Source organism: Felis catus, chromosome B4, assembly GCF_018350175.1.
Source record: "Felis catus isolate Fca126 chromosome B4, F.catus_Fca126_mat1.0, whole genome shotgun sequence".
In the NCBI taxonomy this organism is placed as follows: Eukaryota; Metazoa; Chordata; class Mammalia; order Carnivora; family Felidae; genus Felis; species Felis catus.
In genome coordinates, this window is record NC_058374.1 from 116,369,866 (window position 1) to 116,392,776 (window position 22,911).

Below are 22,911 nucleotides of genomic sequence, written 5' to 3' on the forward strand. Positions count from 1 at the left end.
ACATGATGATACTAAGTACACTTGATACAATGTGATGAAAATGGCACTCTGTGATCCTCCTTACCCAAACCAACAAGCCCAGTCTAACCACGAGATGTCGAAGTCCCATAGCAGGGTCACCTATAATATACCTGAACAGTATACCTCAAAACTGTCAAGGTCATCAAATACAAGAAAAGTTTGAGAAACTGTTACTGCTAACAGTAATCTAAGGAGACATGATGATTAAATGTAATATGGTATCCTGGAATCAAAAAGAATATTAGGTAAAAATTGGGGAAAGCTAAAAACATTTACGGATTTTAGTTATCAAAATTAGTTCATTATCAAAATAAAGGTATCATATTAATATAAAATGTTAACAGGAGAAATTGTGTGTTGAGAGGTTATAAGAGAACCCTGTACTTCCTGATATTTCTTTAACTATTGGGGAGTCTGGGTGGCTTAGTTGGTTAAGCATCCGACTCTTGATTTCAGCTCAGGTCATGATCTTACAGTTGTGAGATGGAGCCCTATACCCAGCATGGAACCTGTTTAAGATTCTCTCTCTCCCTCTGCCCCTCCCTGCTTGTGTTCTCTTAAAAAAAAAAAAAAAAAAATCTGTTAACTATAAAACTTGTAAAAAATCAATTCTGTTAATAAGGAAAAAAAAAAAGGTATTCATAATGTTATAAAATTTTTGGGACTTCTGTCTTGTTGATAAAATAACTTCTTGTAAATCCCATCTATTTTTTACCTTAGCCATTCCTAAAAATAATACAGATGATGTAATCAGAAGAATAATAGAACCAGGCAAAATTTTGTATTTTATGAATTAGTTTCTCAATCCTAAAAGGAACTTTCCTTGATCAGGTTTTCAGCACAAAACATGGAATTCAATTTTAAGTGGGTACTCCACCAAAAAGTCTCCAAAGGCAAACTTAGGGGGTTGCTGAATTTGTATTCAATCATAGCAACCAGCAGTGAAAACATCTATGTAACCACAGGTATGCATTGTGTATCAGCCTTAACTGGCTCTTTGAAAAACAGTGCATAACTTGCAAAAATTAAAATGATGTGAAGTTAATCTAGACTACTGACTGACTTCCAGTGTTAAAGCAGACCATGAGGGTAAACCACCTGTTACATCAAGGAAGACATAGATGACAACCAAGGAGGCACAGTGACAAAGCTGCAGCCATAAAACCACCTTCTTGATCTGGCAGCTTGTTTGAGGCCTAGGCAGTGTGCTCCTGGGAAGTGCTGCTACCACAGAAGAGGCTCTTGATTTGGCAGTTTCCTAACCGAGCAGAAGCAGCAGGTCTCTTAGAAGCCAGTTCTGCAGCACAACCAAGTGGTTATTCTTGGAAACTGACCTAGAGCTGTTTCTTCAGCCTTCCCGACAATTCTATGAGTTCTCCATATCCTTTATTAAACCCCTCCCTGGACAAACTAGCCAGAGTGAATCTTGCTGTATGTAAGAGCCCTCCAAAATACACGGAAGGGAGGGTGTGTGAGGAAAAGTACAGTGGCATATAGGAGAGGGCAGTCACCACAGATAATGTGCACACCATGTAATTTTATGCAAGATTTTTTTTTCTATGGACCATGCAGGATATAAAGTCTTAACACCAGGACTTACACTTATGACATGCTTTTAATTCTCTCAAGTGTGATGAAGACACTGTAAAGTTATTTACCTGGAGATGTTGTGCAGACAGATCAGGAGTTGTAAAAAATAACTGATTAACACCTGCTGCATCTGGAGTAGTGAGGAATACTTTCCCTGGAGTGGAATCTTGCCTGGCCAGAATGACTTTGCTTGGAGTAGAGCCATCATGATTTGTCAGAATGAACTGCTTCCCTTGTGTATTATGATCAAGTGCTGTCACGATCTGGATTTTCTGGCCAGTTTGCTGCTCGGTAACAATCTAACACAACCATGTCAGATCAGTATAATCGATTCGACTTAATCTTTTTTTTTTTTTTTTTTTTTTTTTAAACTCTAAGGACACAATTTTCTCCTACCTTCGGACAAAGTTAGAAAAGTGTAACATTACTTATATATTCAATACATTACACATAGACACACACCTTTTAAACTAGCAATTCTACTCCCACAAAATCCTATCCTATAGAAAAACAAATGTGCAAATGAAGGTACAATCACTATTCTGATTCGTTCCTTCCTTCTCCCTCCCACCCACCTTCCATTTACACAAACTTATATTGGGTGCCTTCTATTTGCCAAGCACTATTTGTTCTGGTCCTGGAATACAGCAATAAATAAAACAAAACCTTTTTTCTCATCAAGCTTTTATTTTAGTGAGGAAAGGCAGATAAAAAACAAGCGAATACTGTTGTCAAACAGTATTAAGTGCTATAAAGAACAGATAAAACAGGGTAGAGATGGTGAGAGTCACTGATAGAATAAAAGCCATGAGGAGACGACATTTTTGCACAGACCCAAGTGCAGTAACAGACCAAAGCTTAGGACTAGCTAGGGGTAATGCATCCCAGGTAGAGAAAAAGAAACATGAAAGAAGACTGTGGGGCAGGAGGAGTGTGTCTGAGGCAAGAGGCACTACAAGAGAGCTATGTGAGTGAAAGAGTGGCAGAAAGGATTATGGTAAAAGACAGGATCTGAGAGACAGCAGGAGCCAGATGGTACAGGGCTACACAGGGACTACAAAGTCTGGATTTCCTCCTGTGTGAAATGGAGATCCACCTTCCTCTGGAAGGTCAGAGAGCAGAGTGGCAAGATCTTTCGCAAAGAGGGTGTTCCAGATTTAGTGTGTAGACTAGCCTGTGAATGTTGAAGAGAAGAATACTCAGACACCGGCAATATCTGGGAATTACATATGGGCAGAGATGCTGGTGGGGAACAGGGTAGCAGCCATGCCAGAGGAGAAAAATAATTGGATTTGGGATATTTTATGAAGGGAAATGTGACAGGATATGCCAACTGCCTGGATGTGGAATATGAGGAGAGAAGAGTAAAGGATGACTGTCAAATTTTGGTCTGAGCACACGAGAGGACAGAAATGCCATCCACTTAGTTGGAGGAGTCTGGAGAAGTGCAAGTTCATGACTAAAGAGAACTAGCCAGTGTTGAGGGCTTTGGTTGTTGAGCAAATATTTTACAGAGTAAACTCATTAAGGCAATTTAATCCCTTGATTCAAATTTAAAATGGCAAATTTGGTTTGTTTCCAACTTTTTCTCCATTTCCCTGAAATTATTTTCATCAAGATTCTTTTCTATGCAAAATTTACAACAAAATGCTGAATTACTAATCAGTTTTTGTCTAGGGCAGATTGTACTGACTATAGCTGCTGCCAACTCAAGTTTTCTTTGTTGACCATTATTTCTAGCATGTCCTATTTTTCTGGGTATACTTTTCACCACTGTCAATTTTATTTTACACATAGATTATTTATACCAAGTCTAGTCTCCATCTTCCCTAACAATTTTTGCAATTTCCTTAAAAAAACTTTTTTTGGGGGGTGCTTGGGTGGCTCAGTCCGTTAAGTGGCCGACTTTGGCTCAGGTCATGATCTCGCTGTTCGTTGAGTTCCAGTCCCGCATTGGGCTCTGTGCTGACAGCTCAGAGCCTGGAGCCCACTTCAGATTCTGTGTCTCCCTCTCTCTCTGCCCCTCCCCTGCTTGTGCTCTGTCTCTCTCACTCTCAATAATAAATAATAAAACAAAAAAAAAATTTTTTTTTTTTAAGAGAGAGACAGAGAAAGAACACAAGAGAGACAGAGAAAGCATGGGGTAGAGGGAGGGAGAGAGAGAGAGGGGGAGAGGGGGAGAGGGGGAGAGGGGGAGAGGGGGAGAGGGAGAGAGAATCTTAAGCAGGCTCCACACTCAGTGCTGAGCCTGATGCAAGGCTCAATCACACAACCCTGGGATTGTGACCCGAGCTCAAATCAGACGCTCAACCAACTGAGCCACCCAAGCTCCCCAAGAAACTGTATTAAGATCTATTGGTCTATCCTGCAATCTGAATGGATCCTTTACTTATCAGTAATTTTGTAACATCACACATTGGTCCACTGATTTATATACATCTTTTATATGTTGACATGTTTCATCATACAGTATCATCACATGTCATGTAGCCTCTGGGGAAGAAAAGGTAACTAATGTTCCAGTATTATTATGAAAACAGTTTTGACCTTGCTGACTCTCTGAAAGAATCCCTAGATGATACTTTGAAAACCTCTGGGTTATGGTACCTCTTCCTAAGAAATAGGGCATAAGATCTGTTATTTGACATGGATCTCCTCCTACTGGTCCATTAAGACTGGACTCAGATTCTGTACCTCCAAAAATATTCCATGACCAGATCTCCACAACCCTCTGTGACTCTTCATTAGCTGTTTTTCTTCTGTGCTCCCATAACACCGTATACAATAATCTATTACAGCCCTTACCACTGTATTGTGACTGTCAGATGATTCAACTATCTCTTACTAGATTTAAAAATATCTTAATGTTGAGGGTATCTTTTATCTCTGTACCTCCAGAACCTAGCATATACATTTGATGTAAATAGGTTGATGGATCAGCAAATGAACTGTAAATCAAACATACCTCTCCCATTTGTTGTTCAATAATTTGATGTGCAATTTCTTCTATGGTTGCCATGTTCTAACTGCCAGAATGTCCTGCCAAGATAAAAAGACACTTGTCACAAAATAAAACATATTTACTGAAGAATTTACAAATGAAATCACATGCTGGTGCCTGGGTAGCTCAGTCGGTTAAGCATCAAAGACTCTTGATTTCCGTTCGGGTCATGATCTCACAGTCATGAGATCAAGCCCGTTAAGATTCTCTGCCCCTCCCCGGCGTGTGGTTCTCTCTCTCAAAAAAATAAACTAAAAACGCAACCCTCCCAAACAAATGAAATCACATGATAGCTAAGATCTGCTTCAAAATAATCCAGTTGGGGTGGGTGGTGGTAGGAGGGAATAAACAAAACAAGGTTGGCCATGAACTGACAGTTGCTAAAAACTGTTGTTTATACAGGGGTTCATAACAGTAGTCTCTGTTTTTATATATTTTGAAAATATCTACTTAGAAAAATCATTCAGGGTGACTGGGTTAAGTGTCCAACTCTTCATTCTCAGCTCAGGTCATGATCTCATGATTCATGAGATTGAGAACTGACTTGGGCTCTGCGCTGACAGTGTGGAGCCTGCTTGGGGATTCCTCTCTGTCCCTTACCTGTTTGCTCGTACATGCACATTCTCTCTCTCAAAATAACAAACTTAAAAAAAAAAAAAAAAAGATTCAATACCAAACAATTTCACTTTTCAAAGATATTGAAGCCTAACCAGGACAACTCTACAGATCAGGAGTAGTTTATTAATTTAAATAAGGGTAACCCTATCTGTAAACAAATACATCGTGGTAACCACTTAACATACTCTTTTTACCAATACATTGTAATAACTGGCATTCGTTCAAAAGGAAAGAAGATTTCTCTAGAATCTTGTAACTGTTCTTGATTAGTGGAAGTTTTTTATATATTAAGGTTAATTTGAATTTAATGTAAAACTTTCTCCAAATGGATCTGAGAGCCTGAAAGATCAGTGGGTTGACTCTGATTTTTGCTTTTTTTCTGTATCAGTAGATAAGAACACAAAAATTATTTCTGACTTTATCACATTATATAATGTCTGTCATAAATTCACTAATAGTCTACAATTATAAATAACATTAATTGCCAAATTATCTGAATTGTTTTCCTTTCAATTACTTAAAAAATATTTTAAAAAGAGGACACTGGGGGCGCCTGGGTGGCGCAGTCGGTTAAGCGTCCGACTTCAGCCAGGTCACGATCTCGCGGTCTGTGAGTTCGAGCCCCGCGTCGGGCTCTGGGCTGATGGCTCAGAGCCTGGAGCCTGTTTCCGATGCTGTGTCTCCCTCTCTCTCTGCCCCTCCCCCGTTCATGCTCTGTCTCTCTCTGTCCCAAAAATAAACAAACGTTGAAAAATAAATAAATAAATAAAAATAAAAATTTTAAATGTTTCAATTAGTTGTGCCAAAAGCAGTATTTAATATTTAGCTTCATTATTCAACTATCTCTTACTAGACTGAAAAGCAGTGGCCTCAACCATTCTGGGACCAACTGAGGAAACAGAGCTGCTCCTCAGGTTTGTGTCCTCTGGGGCCAGGGTAGCAGTGACAGCCCTGACGACCTCTGACCCATCTTTGAGGTCTTCCTTCCTTCTCCCTGAAGGATAACTTATGTTTAAAACTGAACAGCTCTACTGGCCCATCCAGGAGAATCCCACAAGTTCGACAGCTTTTCTTCATTTCATCCCATATATGTCCCCCTCGGTCCAAGCTGGCAACATTTCTGCTGATATAAAATTCTCAGAAATCTTGTTGCCTTCCTTGCAATTCATGGGGCTTTAGGCCATCAGATATACGAGTCCTATACAGATCTCTCCCGAATAACCCCATCTCTATTCCTGGCTTCTGTTGAGATGGCTGCCTGGATCCATAAATCACATGTCCCTAATTCTCTTTCGCAAATTGTTGTTTGTCCAGTCATACCCAAGAGAGTCTCTTAAGAACACACTTTCTCTTTTTTGGCAATATGGATAGGTTATTTTTCAAATCTTTAAGTCCTGATTCCATTTTTCTAAACAATTCCTTCTTCAATTTACCTCTTTCCTCTCACATTTTACTGTACGCAGCAAGAAGAAATGGCCATGTCTCTAACTAACTCTTTGCTTAGAAATCTCCACAGAAAAATAGCTTACAAGTTCTGCTTTCCACAGCACGCTGGAACACAAGGACAAGTTCTTTGCCCTTCATCATAAGGTTCATTTTCCTCTAGTTACCAAAACTGTAACATGTTCCTCATTTCTGAGCCCTCACCAGAAGCATTGTTAATGTCTATTATTTCTATCAACATTCTATTTATGAAACTCTATGTGTATCTCTAAGATGATGGCAGCTTTTCCCCACAGTTCTCTTTTCTTTCTGAACCCTCACCAAAATTGCCTTTGATATTCGTATTTCTATCAACGACCTCTTCAAAGCACTCTAGGCTTTTTCTAGCATGCATCTCAAAACTCTTCCAGCCTCTACCCATTTTCCAGTTCCAATTTTTTAGGTATTTGTTATAGCAGTACTCCACTTCCCAGTACCAAAATCTGCACTGGTTTGCTAGGGCTGACTTAACCAAGACTAACAGGGCTAATTTTGGCTGGGTGGTTCAAACAACAAAAATTAATTTTCTCACAATTCTGGAGGCTAGACATCTGAGACAAGCTGTCAGTAGAGTTGATTTTTTCTGAGACCTCTCTCCTCGTCTTCTCTTTGTCTCTTCACAAGTCTTCCTTTTGTTTGTGCCTGTGTTGTAATCTCTTTTAATAGGGACAACACTCATATTGGATTAGGGCCTACCCTAATGACCTCATTCTAACTCAATTACAAAGGCCTCATGGCCAAATATGGTCACATTCTGAGGTATTGGGGGCAGGACTTCAATATGAATTTTGGGGGGAGACAATCCAGCCCATAACACTTAGACACAAATCTAACAAGAAATGTGCATGCTATATGTAAGGAAAGTTTTAAAATGACACCTAGAGGGGCGCCTGGTGGCTCAGTCAGTTAACCATCTGACTTCAGCTCAGGCCATGATCTCAAAGTTGGTGGGTCCGAGCCCAGCTTCGGGCTCTATGCTGACAGCTTGGAGCCTGGAGCCTGATTCAGACTCTGTGTCTGTCTGTCTGTCTGTCTCTGCCCCTTCCCTGCTTGCGCTGTGTCTTTTTCTCTTAAAAATAAACAAACATTAAAAAAATATATTAAAATGATACCTAGAGAGAGGAAAAACAAGCTGAAAGAACACAAAAGAAAATGTTTATAGTGACTATCTCCAGGGAGAACTGGAAGTTTGGTAACAGGGATGGAATGCAGACTTTTCAGTGAGTAAGTGTCTGTTCTTTTTAAGTTTTACTTATTATTATTATTATTATTATTATTATTATTATTTGAGTAAGAGAGCAAGCATGTGTGTTAACACAAGTGGGGAAGAGGAAGTGGGAGAGGGAGAGAGAGAATCTCAAGCAGGCTCCATGCGCTGCACTGAGGAGGGCTCAATCTCAGGACTGTGAGATCATGACCAGAGCAGAAATTAAAGAGTCAAACACTTAACTGACTGAGCCCACCCAGGCACCCCAGTGTGTATTCCTTTCAAATTTTAAGTATTACCACAAAAAAATGAATCGTAAGTAGGAAAAAAAAAAAAAAAGCCCAGCAGTTTAAAGGAATCTTGTCTAGAAATCCTAAAATCAAGCAGCATTATCGGCACATCAGACCCAAAGAAGCTAATTCATAATGAAAACTTACCGTGATATCATGACCGGAGCCAAAATCAAGAGTCAGACACTCAACCGACTGAGCCAGCCAGGTGCCACTAAATCAACTATTATTTTAGCCAAAAAGACCAAAGACTATGAGGGTATATGTGATACACATATATGCCTGGTATATATGCCTGTAAAGGTTCATGCTTAATTGTATACTTTGTCATTAGCAGCGTTACAGGTAATACAATGTTAAAGGATTTGAATGCTGATACTCTTGAAACAGAATTCTTGAATACTGAATTCAGGGATATTTGGATTTTTTTTCTGTTTCAGAAGAAAAGAGCAGGAAATGGCAATGGATTCCTAATTTTTGGAGTTAAAAACTTCTAGGAGAATCTGACTAAAGCCACACAACCTCTTCAGAAAAATATACACACACATATATATTTGGTAGATTCCGATTTGTGATTCACCATATCAATTTTCTACTTCTTTCTATATAAACTCTCTGCATGACTGCAGTAGCCTAGAACTCTTATCTCCTACCGTTCTATAGATCCATATAATCCAAACTGGTTTGCAAAAGAATGCTTAGGGGAAGTTTTTAGAATACTTACCTCAGTGATCATACACCTTAATTTGTATGGAATGAAACACAAATGAGAGGAATTTAGGGAATAGATTTGACCAGAAAGGTGGAGTAAGAACAACTTTTTCCCTCTGCACCCTCTCCAACCAACCATATCTTCCACTGCAATCTCAAACTATTTACCTTATCCTACTTGTAAAGCCTGTTAGGTGTCTGTCAAGCTGGTTCATTAAGATTTAAGTCTAGAAAGGCACAGACACAGGATATAAAGTCAAATCCATAATCCCATTTTCCTTATTACTTACTTCTCTCATTAAACTATCCACTAATATAATACATCTTTATATGCAAATAAATCTATGAAATAATTCACGTACATCCTACAATCTTGTTGATCAAAATTTTTTTTCCACCATTTACAAAAAGGATGCAGACTATCTAAATTAATTACATAATTACAAATCATATCCAAGTGTATTAAGTTTTACTAAAATTCAGAGATTCCCAGAGGTTAGTATTTTATTCACTCTGATAAACAAAAGTATTAGCAAGCGGGAAATGATGAAAATTCGTAAGAATGAAATAGTTATTTAGCATCAAAGCAAGGATTTATGACAATGTATTAGTCACTTTGGTTGTGATAAAAGCTCAACTACTGCTAGTTTAAGCAAAAAGGAAATGGCTGGGGGGGGGGGGGAACAGGACAGACACTGCTAGGATCCAAGTGGAGCTGACCTTGGGAAAAACTGGAGTTAGTTTTCCGATGCTGTCAGGAATCTCCTTATCTCTATTTTTTTTTTCCCCTTATTGCTGTCCTTATTCTCCCTATGTGGCTTCTTATTTTCTACTTTGTACTAAAGCACCAGGAAAGTAAAAGTAGTCTTCTCTAATTTCAATTTTGAAATGCTGGTAATAGATTCTGATTGGGCCAGCTTAGGTTATATGCTTATCTCTGGAATTAATCACTGTAGGCGGGCCAGGAAGAAGGAAAGGAAGGCTAATATGATTCTAGCATTGGCAGCTTCTACTTTGGGAAGGTCTAGTTATCAAAAGATGAAGACTAGTTGGGGTACCTGGGTGGCCCAGTCAGTTAGGCGTCTGACTTCGGCCCAGGTCATGATCCCGTACTTCGTGGGTTCAAGCCCTGCATCAGGCTCTGTGCTGACAGCTCAGAGCCTGGAGCCTGCTTCCGATTCTGTGTCTCCCTCTCTCTCTGCTCCTCCCTCCTTGCACTCTGTCCCCGTTTCCCAAGAAATAAATACTAAATAAATAAATAAAATAAATAAATAAAGACTAGCATAGACATGGCTCCTGATAAAATCACCATGAGCCAGGCAACCCCCTCAATTTGTTTCTACTACAGACACACAGAATTCTTCAACCAGAAGTCCACTGAACACTACACTACTCAAAACATTTAATTCAGCATTGACTCCAATTTTCTGTTGTCAGTTGGATAAATCCCAAAAAGGAGAAAGAATGCTTACTCAAATAACATATTGTCAAAAGTTTTCCTTCTGGTTACTTCCAGATTAAAGTCCTTCTAATTTCTTGCTCTGTGAGTTCTTCAGTAAAAGACAAATTTAGTTTTACAGCCATTTCTTTTTTTTAATCTTAAAAAAAATGTTTTTAAGTTTATTCACTTTTGAGAGAGAGCATGAGTGGGGGAGAGGCAAAGAGAGAGGGAGACACAGAATCCCAAGCAGGCTCCGGGTTCTGAGCTATCAGTACAGAGTCAGATGTGGGGCTCAAACCCATAAACCGTGAAGATCATGACCTGAACTGAAGCTGGATGCTTAACTAAGCCACCCAAACGCCCCTACGGCCATATTGTTTTAAACAATCTCCAGAGTTTCTAGAGAATTCATAACATTTTTGTTGAATTTTTTCCCAACATCCCCAATTTTTTTTTGTTTGTGTTAAGCTGGTAAAAAGGCATAAGGAGTGAGGGCAGGGCAGCCTTTGAATCCTTAATATTAAAAACGTGAGTCTTCAGGACTGGAGGGTGTTAGACTAATGAAACAAAAAGATAACAGGAGTTACCAGTTACCCTGATGTACTGATAAACAGAATCTTTCTGATGAGAGACTACTGACAGAGTTATGAAAAGAATCAAATTAGTTTTGGATTACCAGTCCAGATTTTATTCCCAGACTTATTTTTTTAAACAATTTTTTGAAGTTTATTTATTTATTTTTGATAGAACGAGAGTGAGCAAGGGAGGGACACAAAGAGACGGAGAGAGAAACCCAAGCAGGCTCTGCACTATCAGCATGGAGTCCACAAACTGTGATATGAATCAACAAGTTGGAGGTGTGGTGCCTGGGTGGCTCAGTCAGTTTAAGTGGCCGACTTCAGCTCAGGTCATGATCTCACGGTTTGTGAGTTTGACCCCACATTGGGCTGTGTGCTGACAGCTCAGAGCCTGGAACCTGCTCTGGATTCTGTGTCTTCCTCTCTCTCTGCCCCTCCCCCGCTCTCTCTGTCTCTATCAAAAATAAACATTAAGGATTTATGTAAGAAACAAAATTTTATTTACAACTGATTTTAACTATGCAAAAACACACAAGGACTAAAAAGAAACATTCTCATATGTTTAGGTGAGATTTATAGCCCACTTATTTTCTTCTGCTTTTTGAATGCGTATCTATGGTTGTAATCGGAAGTAAGCATTCTCTCATTTTTAGCCCATCGTATCTTGTGCCTATTTACCTTCTACAGCACCCTGTCCTTACTTGCATAGACGACCCATCTCTAATAGACTTCTAAGGAAAAGAACCGTAGTTTCCCTTGATTTCGGCTCAGGTCATGATCTCAAGCGTTCATGAGTTTGAGCCGCACATTGGGCTCCGCGTTGACAGTGCAGAGACTCCTTGGGATTCTCTATCTGACTCTCCCCACTCTCTCTCAGAATAAATAAATAAACTTAAAAAAAAATGGTAGCTTTCAATGAACTAATTTTTTCAGTGAACCTCTGGTATTTAACAGTGCCCAGTATTCACATCTAACTTCAGAAAGTATTTACTGAAACACATTTACCAGGCACTCTGAGACTTTGGGACTCAACAGTGAACAAGCCTGAAAAGATCTCTGCCCCACAGAGCTTATATTTTAGTGAGAAAACAGATTTTAAAAAATTATCATGAACTAAATGCTATGAAGCGAACTAGGAAGACGTGATAAAAACAGACAAACAGAAGGAGGAAGTTTATGTAGGTAATAGTGTCCTAGACCGCAAATCAATAGATCAGAGCTTCAATCCCATTATTACTATTTATTAAATGCATTACTAAATGTCAGTCACTGTGAGGCTCAGTGTCCTCACAAATATAACAGATTGAATACAATCTACTTCAAAAGGTTGTAAAACGTCAGTGTCAGGGAAAATATCTATACCAATGGTTAACAGTTTCTTTAAAGGTAATAGGTATTTCCTGAAAGTTAGCTGAATGAACAAAGTGCTCCATAAATGACCAAGAGGAGCTCAGAACCACTGCAACTAGAGATGGAGTCTCTGGAAAAATCTTATCGAAGAGACATCCGAGTTAGGCACTGATGGTTAGGTTTGTTCACCAGCCCAAGAGACAAAGCAAGAAGCGTGAGGATGCGGTCTTTACTTCTCTAGAGCTAATTAACATACAAAAGACAAAACAGTCTTACATTTTTGGCCCTGATTTTTTTTTCAATTTACCATGATCTCACTTCAACTTATCTTCACCACAGAAGAAAGCAAAACATGAATGGTGCTATCCTTCTTCCATTCAGGTTCAAAATTTTTAGTGTGTGCTCTCTGACTACATCAGAAACAGTTCATTCTCTCCTCACCAGCCCCACTACCATCAACTGAATGTTAGGCTGCTGTCATCCAAAGCACACTTTGTGTTGTGGGCCACTTATGGATGGGGAAATTAATTTGGTAGGTCAGACTTTAAGTTAAATAGAAAACAGTGCATCAGATATAGTGAGGGTAACAATGGTCTCAGGAAGACTTGATTTCAGTTTAATCTCGGAGTGTGCTGAGCTATGGAGCAAAATGTATTTCCTTCTGGGGGATGCGAAATTTGAAAATATGATATAAAACAACGATTTTTTTTTCCTGTGGAGTAGATCTTTGAAAATTTTTGGAAGTTAAGGTTTCTCTCACCAGAAAACACATATTCACATTCACCCACACTACAAAGGAGTATGCTGAATTTCAAGGGGGTCATAAAACTTCAGTAGCCTGACGGCCTTCAAGTTAACCCTTCTGGTAAAATTGCAGCTACTGTGGAGTTTCCTGAACACATATTTAATATATGACTTTGGGGCGCCTGGGTGGCTCAGTCGGTTAAGCGTCCGGCTTCGGCTCAGGTCACGATCTCGCGGTCCATGAGTTCGAGCCCCAGGTCGGGGTCTGTGCTGACAGCTCAGAGCCTGGAGCCTGTTTCAGATTCTGTGTCTCCCTCTCTCTGACCCTCCCCCGTTCATGCTCTGTCTCTCTCTGTCCCAAAAATAAATAAACGTTGCTGGGGTGCCTGGGTGGCGCAGTCGGTTAAGCGTCCGACTTCAGCCAGGTCACGATCTCGCGGTCCGTGAGTTCGAGCCCCGCGTCGGGCTCTGGGCTGATGGCTCAGAGCCTGGAGCCTGTTTCCGATTCTGTGTCTCTCTCTCTCTCTGCCCCTCCCCCGTTCATGCTCTGTCTCTCTCTGTCCCCAAAATAAATAAACGTTGAAAAAAAAAAATTAAAAAAAAAAAAAAAAGAATCCGACTTCAGCTCAGGTCATGATCTCGTACTTCGTGAGTTCGAGCCCCAGGTCCGGCTCTGTGCTGACAGCTCAGAGCCTGGAGCCTGCTTCCAATTCTGTGCCTCCCTCTCTCTCTGACCCTCCCCCGTTCATGCTCTGCCTCTGTCTCAAAAATAAATAAAAACATTTAAAAAAAATTAATATACCTGACTTTGTGTACATTAGGCAAGAACCATCTTTGTGTAGATTTGAAGTGCCAATAAGGCATAAACTATCTGTGGGTCAGCACCTCTGACAAGCAGCAATATTAAATATCTCAAAGCTCACAGAACTGAAATATCCTTATTCTCCTGCTTCGGAACCATCAACGTCTCTTTAATGGCCAAAGGATGAAGTTTCGGTCCTTCTATTTTTTCAATATTTATTACACCTCTGAAGCATGCCTGCCACTGTGGACATAGAGGGCTCCTTTATAGTCTGACTTCCTCATCTTCCCACTTTAGCCCCTATCCTCCCAAGAGGGGCCTCTCTTCAAGTCAAAGTGGGATGTTCTTTATACCCACCATTCCAAGTTCCTCTTCCCTCACTTAAATACCACCTGGCCTTTCAGACTCGGTTGAAATTTTTAAAAATCCAATCCTCTGAGATGGGTTCAGCATCGATTTTGAATGCTAAAGCTCTTAATTACAATTTACTAACAGACTTTTTTTTAACTTCTGATATCATACGCAAAATTTATGTAAAGATGCATTTTTCCAGCGCTTTCATAAAAGATTTCCAGATTGCAAAGGGTACTACGAATCAAAAAAAAGGTAATGATATTTCTATCATCAATTCTTTATGCTGCTTTTGTCTTTTCTATTCCCCAAGGAATTAAAACTCGTTAATTCGCAGGAATTAAACTTGTCGGGTGACAGAAACACCAACGGTGCCATATCTTGGGAATGTCTGGTGCCTTTGATTTGCGTCTCCCTCAAAACCCTTCCAGAAGACTGAAATAACCCCTACCAAAAAAAAAAAAAAATGAAATTCGTTACATTTATATGCGATCCACCTTTTTTATAAGAATGGAATGATCTACCAACTGGGCACAAGCAAAAATTTAAAACTGTCATCGTGTACCAACCAACCATGCAACAGACACTGATGAAAAATGATCAAAATCAAAGGCCTATTTACAACATCCAGAGGAACAAAAGCCCCAAAGGCCTTAATTTCCAGTCTTTTTTGCTTTTCCTTCCCATTTATTTTTTTAAAACAGGCCGACCTACTTAGTGAAGGTTACGAGACAACTTGGCAACAAGGTTATGAGACAACCAACCCGGCAACATTTGTAATTGTAATCATAAAACGGTACGTGCGGGAGTCGGAGGCAGGGGTTCTCAACAAAAGAACTTAGAAGTTTAGACTTGCCCAGGGCACTGAGGCCCCTGGACCGTTCCATTTTTCTCAAAAGATACGAGTCCAAAGACAGCGGCTGCTGTCGCCCGATTTGTCGTGAAAGTTGAGCAACCCGTTGCTCGTCCCCTGTAGGCACGAGAATTACTAAGCGTCCTCCGAAAGGAACGGAGGCCTCGGCTTGCGGGCGCTCGAGCCCCCGCTGCGACCCCCGGGCCCCGCCGCGCCGCGCGGCTCTCCGAAGCGGGGGGGGGGGAGGGGGGGGAGCGGCGGCGGCAACGCCGGGACGGAAGCTTTTCCTGTAGGTGAAAGGTCAGAGGCGCCGCAGGAGGCGCCGCGGGAGAGGCTGCCGTGCTCGCCGAGCCGCTCGCGTACTTGCCTTTCGCGCCCCGACGCCGCTCCGGGCTCCGCGCTCCCGCGCCGCACCCCGGCCCGGGCTACTGCCTCAGCCTCCCGCAGGGACCCACACGTTCGGCCATTCTGCGCGCCCCGAGCCCAACCCGAACAGCCTGCCGCCGCGCTGCCGGGCGGGCCGGCCCTGCCGGCCGAAGTCAGCGGGCTGTCGGGGGAACAAGGGGTGCGTCCGTTGGCTGTTGGGAAGAAGGGACACCCACCCCATCCACCCCCGTCCCAGGCGCGGCCACGGCTGCTTTGCTCCCCACCCGGGACTTCTTACCGGTGCTTCTCCGACGAGCTACGTCCCGCGTCGGGCTTAGACCGGACAGTCCCGTTGCGGTGGTTGCTTGGGGTTCCGGGAAGAGACAGGTTAGAGAAGGCTGAAAGGGATGGGGTAAAGAAAAGTGGGGGCAGGGAGCTTTCTGGGTTTGTGTATTTGGGGGGGTCAGAGTTCGTGACCCCTCCCTCGGCTCTGCGGTGCGTGCTCCCATCCGCGCCTGCGCATTACTAGTGGAGCAGCAGTAAGGAGGTCGTGACGTTCCCTGGGTGGAGGAATGAGAAAACCGAGCCTCTGAAAGTCCACTGCCCTCTATCAGCTGGGAGGGAAACTGCCCCGCCAGAGCGGCCCTATCAGGGACCTTCCGAAACCGTGTGCCCTTAGCATCCCAGTTTGCCAAAGGCGGTCTTTAAAGGAAGTTTTGAGACTTTTCAGATTTGAGTAATACTAGATAACCTTATCAGTTTTAGGCGGCTAGAAACTTGTGGAAAATTGGACTCTGTTTCAGGGTATCTCTTACCTTAGACTAAAGTTTATTGGAAGAGTTAAGTCTGGGTAGGTTCCAATAAAATATTTAAAATTCCCTTAAATGAAGGAAACTAGGGTAGAATTCTCCACAGTAAGGCAGAGATTTACTATGAACTCTTGTGGGTAAATAGGTATAGTGGCTAAATGGAGCAAGAATTATCACTTAGAATGTAAACTTCTTGAAGGCTGGCTTTTTTGTTCAGTGGTGTATGTCCAAGCATTTAGGACAATAGCTGGTGGTCAATAAAGATTCATGAAACAAAGAGGCATTGACAGAACATCATGACAGTGACCACCTGTGGCACTGAAGTGTGGCAGAAGAGCTGTCCTGTGTGTAAAGCACTGTATGGTTTGGACTTGAGAGAAAGGGTCCTTGAAATTTCTTTAGTACCGACCAACATTAGAAAAGCAGTCATGGGGGCGCCTGGGTGGCTCAGTCGGTTAAGCCTCCGGCTTCGGCTCAGGTCATGATCTCACGGTCCGTGGGTTCGAGTCCCGCATGGGGCTCTGTGCTGACAGCTCCGAGCCTGGAGCCTGTTTCAGATTCTGTGTCTCCCTCTCTCTGACCCTCCCCCGTTCATGCTCTGTCTCTCTCTGTCTCAAAAATAAATAAACATTAAAAAAATTAAAAAAAAAAAGAAAGAAAAAGCTCTTAGGTGTATAAAAATATATCAGATGGAATTAAACAATTTTTGTTTAATATTTATTTTTGAGAGACAGAGATAGAGTGTGAGCAGGGGAGGGGCAGAGAGAGAGAGGGAGACAGAATCTGAAGCAGCTCCAGGCTCTGAGCTGTCGGCACAGAACCTGGCACAGGGCTCAAACTCACAAACCACGAGATCATGACCTGAGCTGCAGTCAGATGCTTAACCGAGCCTCCCAGGCATCCCTGGAATTTTTTTTTTTTTTAAACAAGAAAACAGGGGCACCTGGGTGACTCAGTCGGTTAAGTGTCCGACTCTTGATTTCAGCTCAGGTCATGATCTCACGGTCTGTGGGTTCGAGTCCCGCGTGGGGCTCTGTGCTGACAGCTCAGAGCCTGGAGCCTGCTTTGGATTCTGTGTCTCCCTCTCTCTCTGCCCCTCTCCTGCGCATACTCTGTCTCTGTCTCAAAAATAAATAAAAACATTAAAAAATTAAAAAAAGAAAAGAAAAGCAGTCATGGATTCAGGCCAGAAACCCAAGTCAGGAAAAACAAAAGTGCGCTGGGAAGAACATTTCCTCTATCATTTCCCTCTGGAACTAGGCGGCTGGACACAGAAAAATTCCCCAAGAAGAGGAATATGCTTCATGTCTCAGTCTCTGGAAACAGGTCTGTGTGGTTCATCTTTAAATATGTGACTCTAAAAATACATATGGCTTAGGGGCGCCTGGGTGGCTCAGTCAGTTGGGCGTCCGACTTCGGCTCAGGTCATTATCTCACGGTCCGTGGGTTCGAGCCCCGTGTCGGGCTCTGTGCTGACAGCTCAGAGCCGGGAGCCTGCTTCGGATTCTGTGTCTCCCTCTCTCTCTGCTCCTCCCCTGCTCATGCTCTCTCTCTGTCTCAAAAAAAACAAAAAACAAAAAAACATAAAAAAAAAAAAAGGATTAAAAAAAAATACATATGGCTTAAAAGACATCATCACACCAAAAGTAGATACAGTAAATTTATTTTGTATAAATACATATTGACATTATTTACAATACTAATATTTATAAGGGATCTATATGTGTACGATAAGATCAAACTATTACCACTTTAAAACATGTTTCTAGAAACTCATGTTATTTTAAAAAAACAATATAGTATTTCAAGATTGGTTCTTAACATGCTACGACTGACTCATACAAAAGAGAAAGTTGTCCCTCTTTCTCTCCCCTCACCAAGGGAATTTGATATAGACTTCTTGAAGATTTTCTATTATATATCTTAAAAAAATTAAATCCTACTAGAAATTATCTTTCTTATAAAAGGGAAAGTCATAGATGATTTTCCTTTACAGAATATTAAATGTGGCATAGGCCCCAGAACATTTGTATTTTGAAAGCACTTAAAAAAATAAAAACCAGAAGGGATCCACTTGGAGTAATTTAATTCACCAAACAAATGCTGAGTGTCCAGAGCACGCAAGGTACTCTGCCAGATGCTGAGGAGTCTCAAAATCTCAAGAATAGAATGTGATAGGCACCATAAAAAAGTGTGTTTCCTAGTTAAAAAGCTATAGAGGCATAGGAAAAGGAGAGACTAGATGTGGTCTGGAGGAATAGTGGGGGGGGGGGGGGAATGAGAGAGAAGGACTAGAACCAACTGTTGCAAAAAGAAAAGTCTTGGATAAATAGGCAGAAGTGGGTTGGGAAGAGAATGAGAAGTAAACCTTATAAACAGAGAAGGGTTGGGGTGGGTTTAGCTGGAGTGTGTGATACCTGAGGAAAAATATTCTATGCCAAGCCACTGGAAAGCCATTGGAAGTTGCAAAGAGCATGGATGAAACTAGGTCAGAGCTCCGCTTAGAAGATGGCTCTGGCAGAGTTGAAAATGGGACCATGAAAAGATGGCACTGGAATTAGAGGAAGAGTTACTCTAATCATTGGGAAGAGGTAACAAGGACTTGAGCCAGGGTCTGTGCAATAAAAGTGATGAAGATGGAAAGGACCCAAGAGCAATAGCAGAGGGTCTTGTTGAGACTTAGAAGCAGATTCTAGAGCCTAGAATGGTGTTTTTCCATTACAGAAGAAGATAAACAGATCTGAATGAAAAGAAAATGAAGTCTTGTAAAGTTTAAAATGCCTAAAAAGGACTCATGTGTAGATGTCCAGCAGGTAGTCGCAAATATGGCCTTGCAGGATGGGGGAGGGGAAAAAGTAGGTCTAAGATCTGAGTTATAATGAGGTCATTGGGAGGGCTGTGTTTGAGTTGTAGATGACAAGAATCCAGTCCTCACATTCTGTGTATTTCAACAAATATTTTGTCTTAAAAGACACAGGATAGGTATTTTGTGAGGCCTAACAGGAGAAATAGGATTTATCTCTCTGAAAATCTCAATGACTACATTTGACTATGGTAGATCTCAGACTTCAAAAATGGGAGTGCAAATGGATGCATATTCCCAAGACATATCAACATATGTTGTAGTGACATTTACATTTTAACTAAATTTCTAAATAGCAGGCTTTCCCTATTTCCTGCCAACACCTGGCTAACAAAACTATACTGTGTGTATTTTTCTAATGTTTATTTATTTTTGAGAGAGAGACACAGAGTGTGAGCAGGGGAGGGGCAGAGAGAGAGGGAGACAAAGAATCGGAAGCAGGCTCCAGGCTCTGAGCCATCAGCCCAGAGCCCGACACGGGGCTCGAACTCACGGACTGCGAGATCATGACCTGGGCTGAAGTTGGTTGCTTAACCAACTGAGCCACCCAGGTGCGCCAAAACTACACTTTAAAGTTATCTTCCTTGGATGGAGCTAGAATGTATTATGCTAAATGAAATAAGTCAATCAAAGAAAGATAAATAACATGATTTCATTCATATGTGGAATTTAAGAAACAAAACAGATGAACATATGGGAAGTGGGCAGGGGGATGGTGCAGGGAAGAGAAGAGAGGGAAACAAACCACAAGACTCTTAACAGAGAACAAACAGGGGAGGCGGGTGGGGGATAGGCTAGATGGGTGATTGGTATTAAGGGGGACAGTTGCTGTGATGAACACTGGGTGTTGTTTGTAAGTGGCGAATCACTGATTTCTGTTCCTAACACCAATATTGCACTATATATTACCTAAAATTTAAATTTAAAAAAATTATGTTATCTTCTTCATTTAGTTGTTTCATTACTGTTTTATATTAAACAGAGTTGCTCTGATGATCTCATTTTTAGGAATGCTACTACATACTCAAAGAATCAAGCTTTTGGTTGAAGAGAGAATTAAGTATCTTGGGCAGAGGGTAAATAGGAGGATACGGGGTACATTAGGGAACAGGGGAAAAGAGGTGGGAGAGAGGTTCAGAAATGTGGGATGATGCCCAAGATAACCTGTCTCATTTTTCTAGGACTCTGGTGGATCCTCTACATTTACAGCTTCACAGCTAAAGAGGAAGCTTGAGGGGACACACTAAGAACACCAGCCTTCCCCCAGTTTAACCTGGCATTTCTTGCCTAGGTTACTTTTAGTGCCTTTTTGCTTAGCTTTACAAGTGCTCTTCTTTCTCCTCCTTATGAATAAAAGGAGAAACTTGAACAGAGTGTGATGGAAACACATGTATAATAAATACATGTTGGGATTTGGGTACTGTGTATATTTTCTCACAGAATGCACCAAATAATACCATTTTTTCCTCTAAAATGTTAGCTATCAAGAGATATTTTTTTAAAGTAGCCTGACAACAAAATGTATATAATTAGGTTTCTCAGTTGATATTGAATGAGCCAGATTAAATAAATAATTGAGCAGCTTTAGTATGTTATGAAGGATTGATGAAGGGATAAGGGAATGTAATACTATTCCACATTTAAAATACCTTTTGGGGGGGTGGTAATCTGATAGCTTCCTCAAAAAGCTGTATGTATTTTATATTTTTCAAAACCCTCCATGGGGCTAAGCCAATAGGGAGTACAATCATACAGGAGTTTCACATACAATCAGAATTACTAGAAGTTTGTGCAGTTTTTTTTTGTATTTAGATTTATAACTGGTTCTTGAATGAGCCAGCTGTTGGAAGACAAAATAGCCTAGCTGGTATTTTTTAGATTCTGAGGTTTAAGTCAAACCTTGCAGTCAGAAGTTTGAGAGCTCAAGAGGACGGGGGAAGAACTCCAAATAATTTGTCATGTGCAAAGTCCTAGACCCAAAGAAGCAGCAGGAAACACTTTATAAGGTATAACCTTGGTCTCCAAAAAGGATACACTAAAAACTGCAAGGATTTTAACATGGAAGCCTTATTTATGCGGTCTTGGTTAAAATTAGTGAGCTGCAAAGAAGTATTAGTTTACTTACTGTGACAGAAAGGCTGGGGAGACAGTGAGGATTGTGTGTGAGGGTGCAAGAGGGTTTAAAACGATTCCACAGCATGAAACGGCCAGAAAAAACTACAGCAGCCAAATCTAGATTTAGTAGAGACTCTGGTGCTGGAACAAACAACATTCAAAAGGCTTCAGAAAGGCACTCAGTAATTCTCTTGACGAATGTAAATATCACACCGAATTAGGAAAGCCTTTATATAAAAGCAGTAAGGAAAATTCCTGTGCCCTTTAAGATAATTTGTATTTAAAGTTCAGTCAACAAGTGTAAATTATGAACATCAAGCATGACTTTAATCACTGTGTGAATTTCATTTTTCAAACTCTATTCATCAACAATTTTATGTACAAAGCAGTTCACGTTAGTAGTAAGTGAAACCAGAATTATGAATATAATTCTTTCCTAATGAGGTGCGCATTGGCAACTGGTTACAGAAATAAAGGATTTGTTTTAATTACCAGGGAGGACATAACACAAAGTAGTATTAAATAACCTTTAAAAAATGAATACAATTTCAGTAAACACTGGCTTAGAATATGTGCTTTTTTTTTTTTTGATATGGTAATTCCAGTTCATTTTTTAAAGCACAATATTATAGGAAATGGAACATTTAGATGCAACCACCACCACTGACTTGGGCTCAGAACACTTATAATAGCAAAGGATATTGTGGAATATGATGCTTACCATATTTTGCTTTTAAAAAATAATACAGTTATGTTTCTAGCTTTAAAAAAAGGATTAGACTTAACAGAAAGACCACAGAGTTAATTATTTGTATTCCTCTGCAAATGAAAACATCCTCTTTCCTACTACTCATAGCTCAGTTCAACGAAAACTTTCAGAATCTATCCCTTTGCTATAATTCCTTGATGATGTAACATTATCTCATGCCAAAAGAGGTATAACAGAAATACTCTAGATAATTTACTGGAGTTTCATTTCACAGTTGCTGAGGTAGAAGTTGGCCACGTGTTTTTCCATTAAAAGATACAAAAATTCATCTAAGTTTATTGATTCAAAAACATAACATTTTTTTTCTATCAGCAGTTTTATAATAATTTCTAAACCAAACACTGCATGGAAATTTTCTCCTTGATGTGTATTTTTGTATTTACAAAGACTTATTACCTCAGGTGAGAATGTTACAATGAAACACTATAAACACATGGAGAAATCTGTGTCACAAATGGTTAATACAGTATACAGTATTAAGATAAGTTTTCTGGTTTCTAAAGAAAAGGTACTTTAGAATTCAGTGTGAGTCTCAGAAATAATTCTGACAAGTAAACATCAAAATTTAATAAATAACATACATGAAAAACCAAACATTCAAAAAAAACCCCTTATACCCAACAAAATAATTTCTAATATTTGATGAAGATTTTGGCTGGATTTTCTTGGCAGTGTTCATTTATATACAATCTTTGTACTGCATTTACTCCATTCTGATGAAATTCCACCACGTGAAATCACAGAAGAGATGAAACCAGTATCACTACAATATTGTGCCTTCCTGAAATGCTTCTATCCACCTATTGGTAAGAGAAATTTGTTAGAATTACAAAATACAATCATCTGGTACACGTTAAGACAATATACACAATAGCTGTACCTGTGGATCCAATTACCCTGCCTGTATATTTAAGATCTTTCCTATACTATTGGGGTGCCTGGGTGGCTCA

At 40.5% G+C, this 22,911-nt stretch overlaps 2 protein-coding genes across 15 annotated transcripts in view; both read right to left on the minus strand.

Annotated features, from left to right (window-relative positions):
• Window positions 1-15,842, minus strand: part of NR2C1 (nuclear receptor subfamily 2 group C member 1) — a 47,117-nt gene extending 31,275 nt beyond the window's left edge. For 4 of the 11 annotated variants that reach the window (XM_006933930.5, XM_006933928.5, XM_045062174.1 and 1 more), the window contains exons 1-3: window positions 15,704-15,842; window positions 4,577-4,650; window positions 1,680-1,910 (exon numbers count right to left, since the gene is read on the minus strand). In XM_006933930.5, the coding sequence (XP_006933992.1) occupies window positions 1,680-1,910; window positions 4,577-4,630 (285 nt within the window). In that variant the 5' untranslated portion in view covers window positions 4,631-4,650; window positions 15,704-15,842. Of the gene's footprint in view, window positions 1-1,679; window positions 1,911-4,576; window positions 4,651-7,244; window positions 7,638-14,990; window positions 15,240-15,406; window positions 15,538-15,703 lie in introns of those variants that run through there. The other 7 variants (XM_019835356.3, XM_019835354.3, XM_003989118.6 and 4 more) reach the window with 7 other exon arrangements.
• Window positions 15,843-17,861: 2,019 nt separating this feature from the next.
• Window positions 17,862-22,911, minus strand: part of FGD6 (FYVE, RhoGEF and PH domain containing 6) — a 117,546-nt gene continuing 112,496 nt past the window's right edge. For all 4 annotated transcript variants that reach the window (XM_019835364.3, XM_003989119.6, XM_019835363.3 and 1 more), the window contains one exon: window positions 17,862-22,761. In XM_019835364.3, coding sequence (XP_019690923.2) covers window positions 22,725-22,761 — 37 coding nt within the window. In that variant the 3' untranslated portion in view covers window positions 17,862-22,724. The remainder of the gene's footprint in view (window positions 22,762-22,911) is intronic.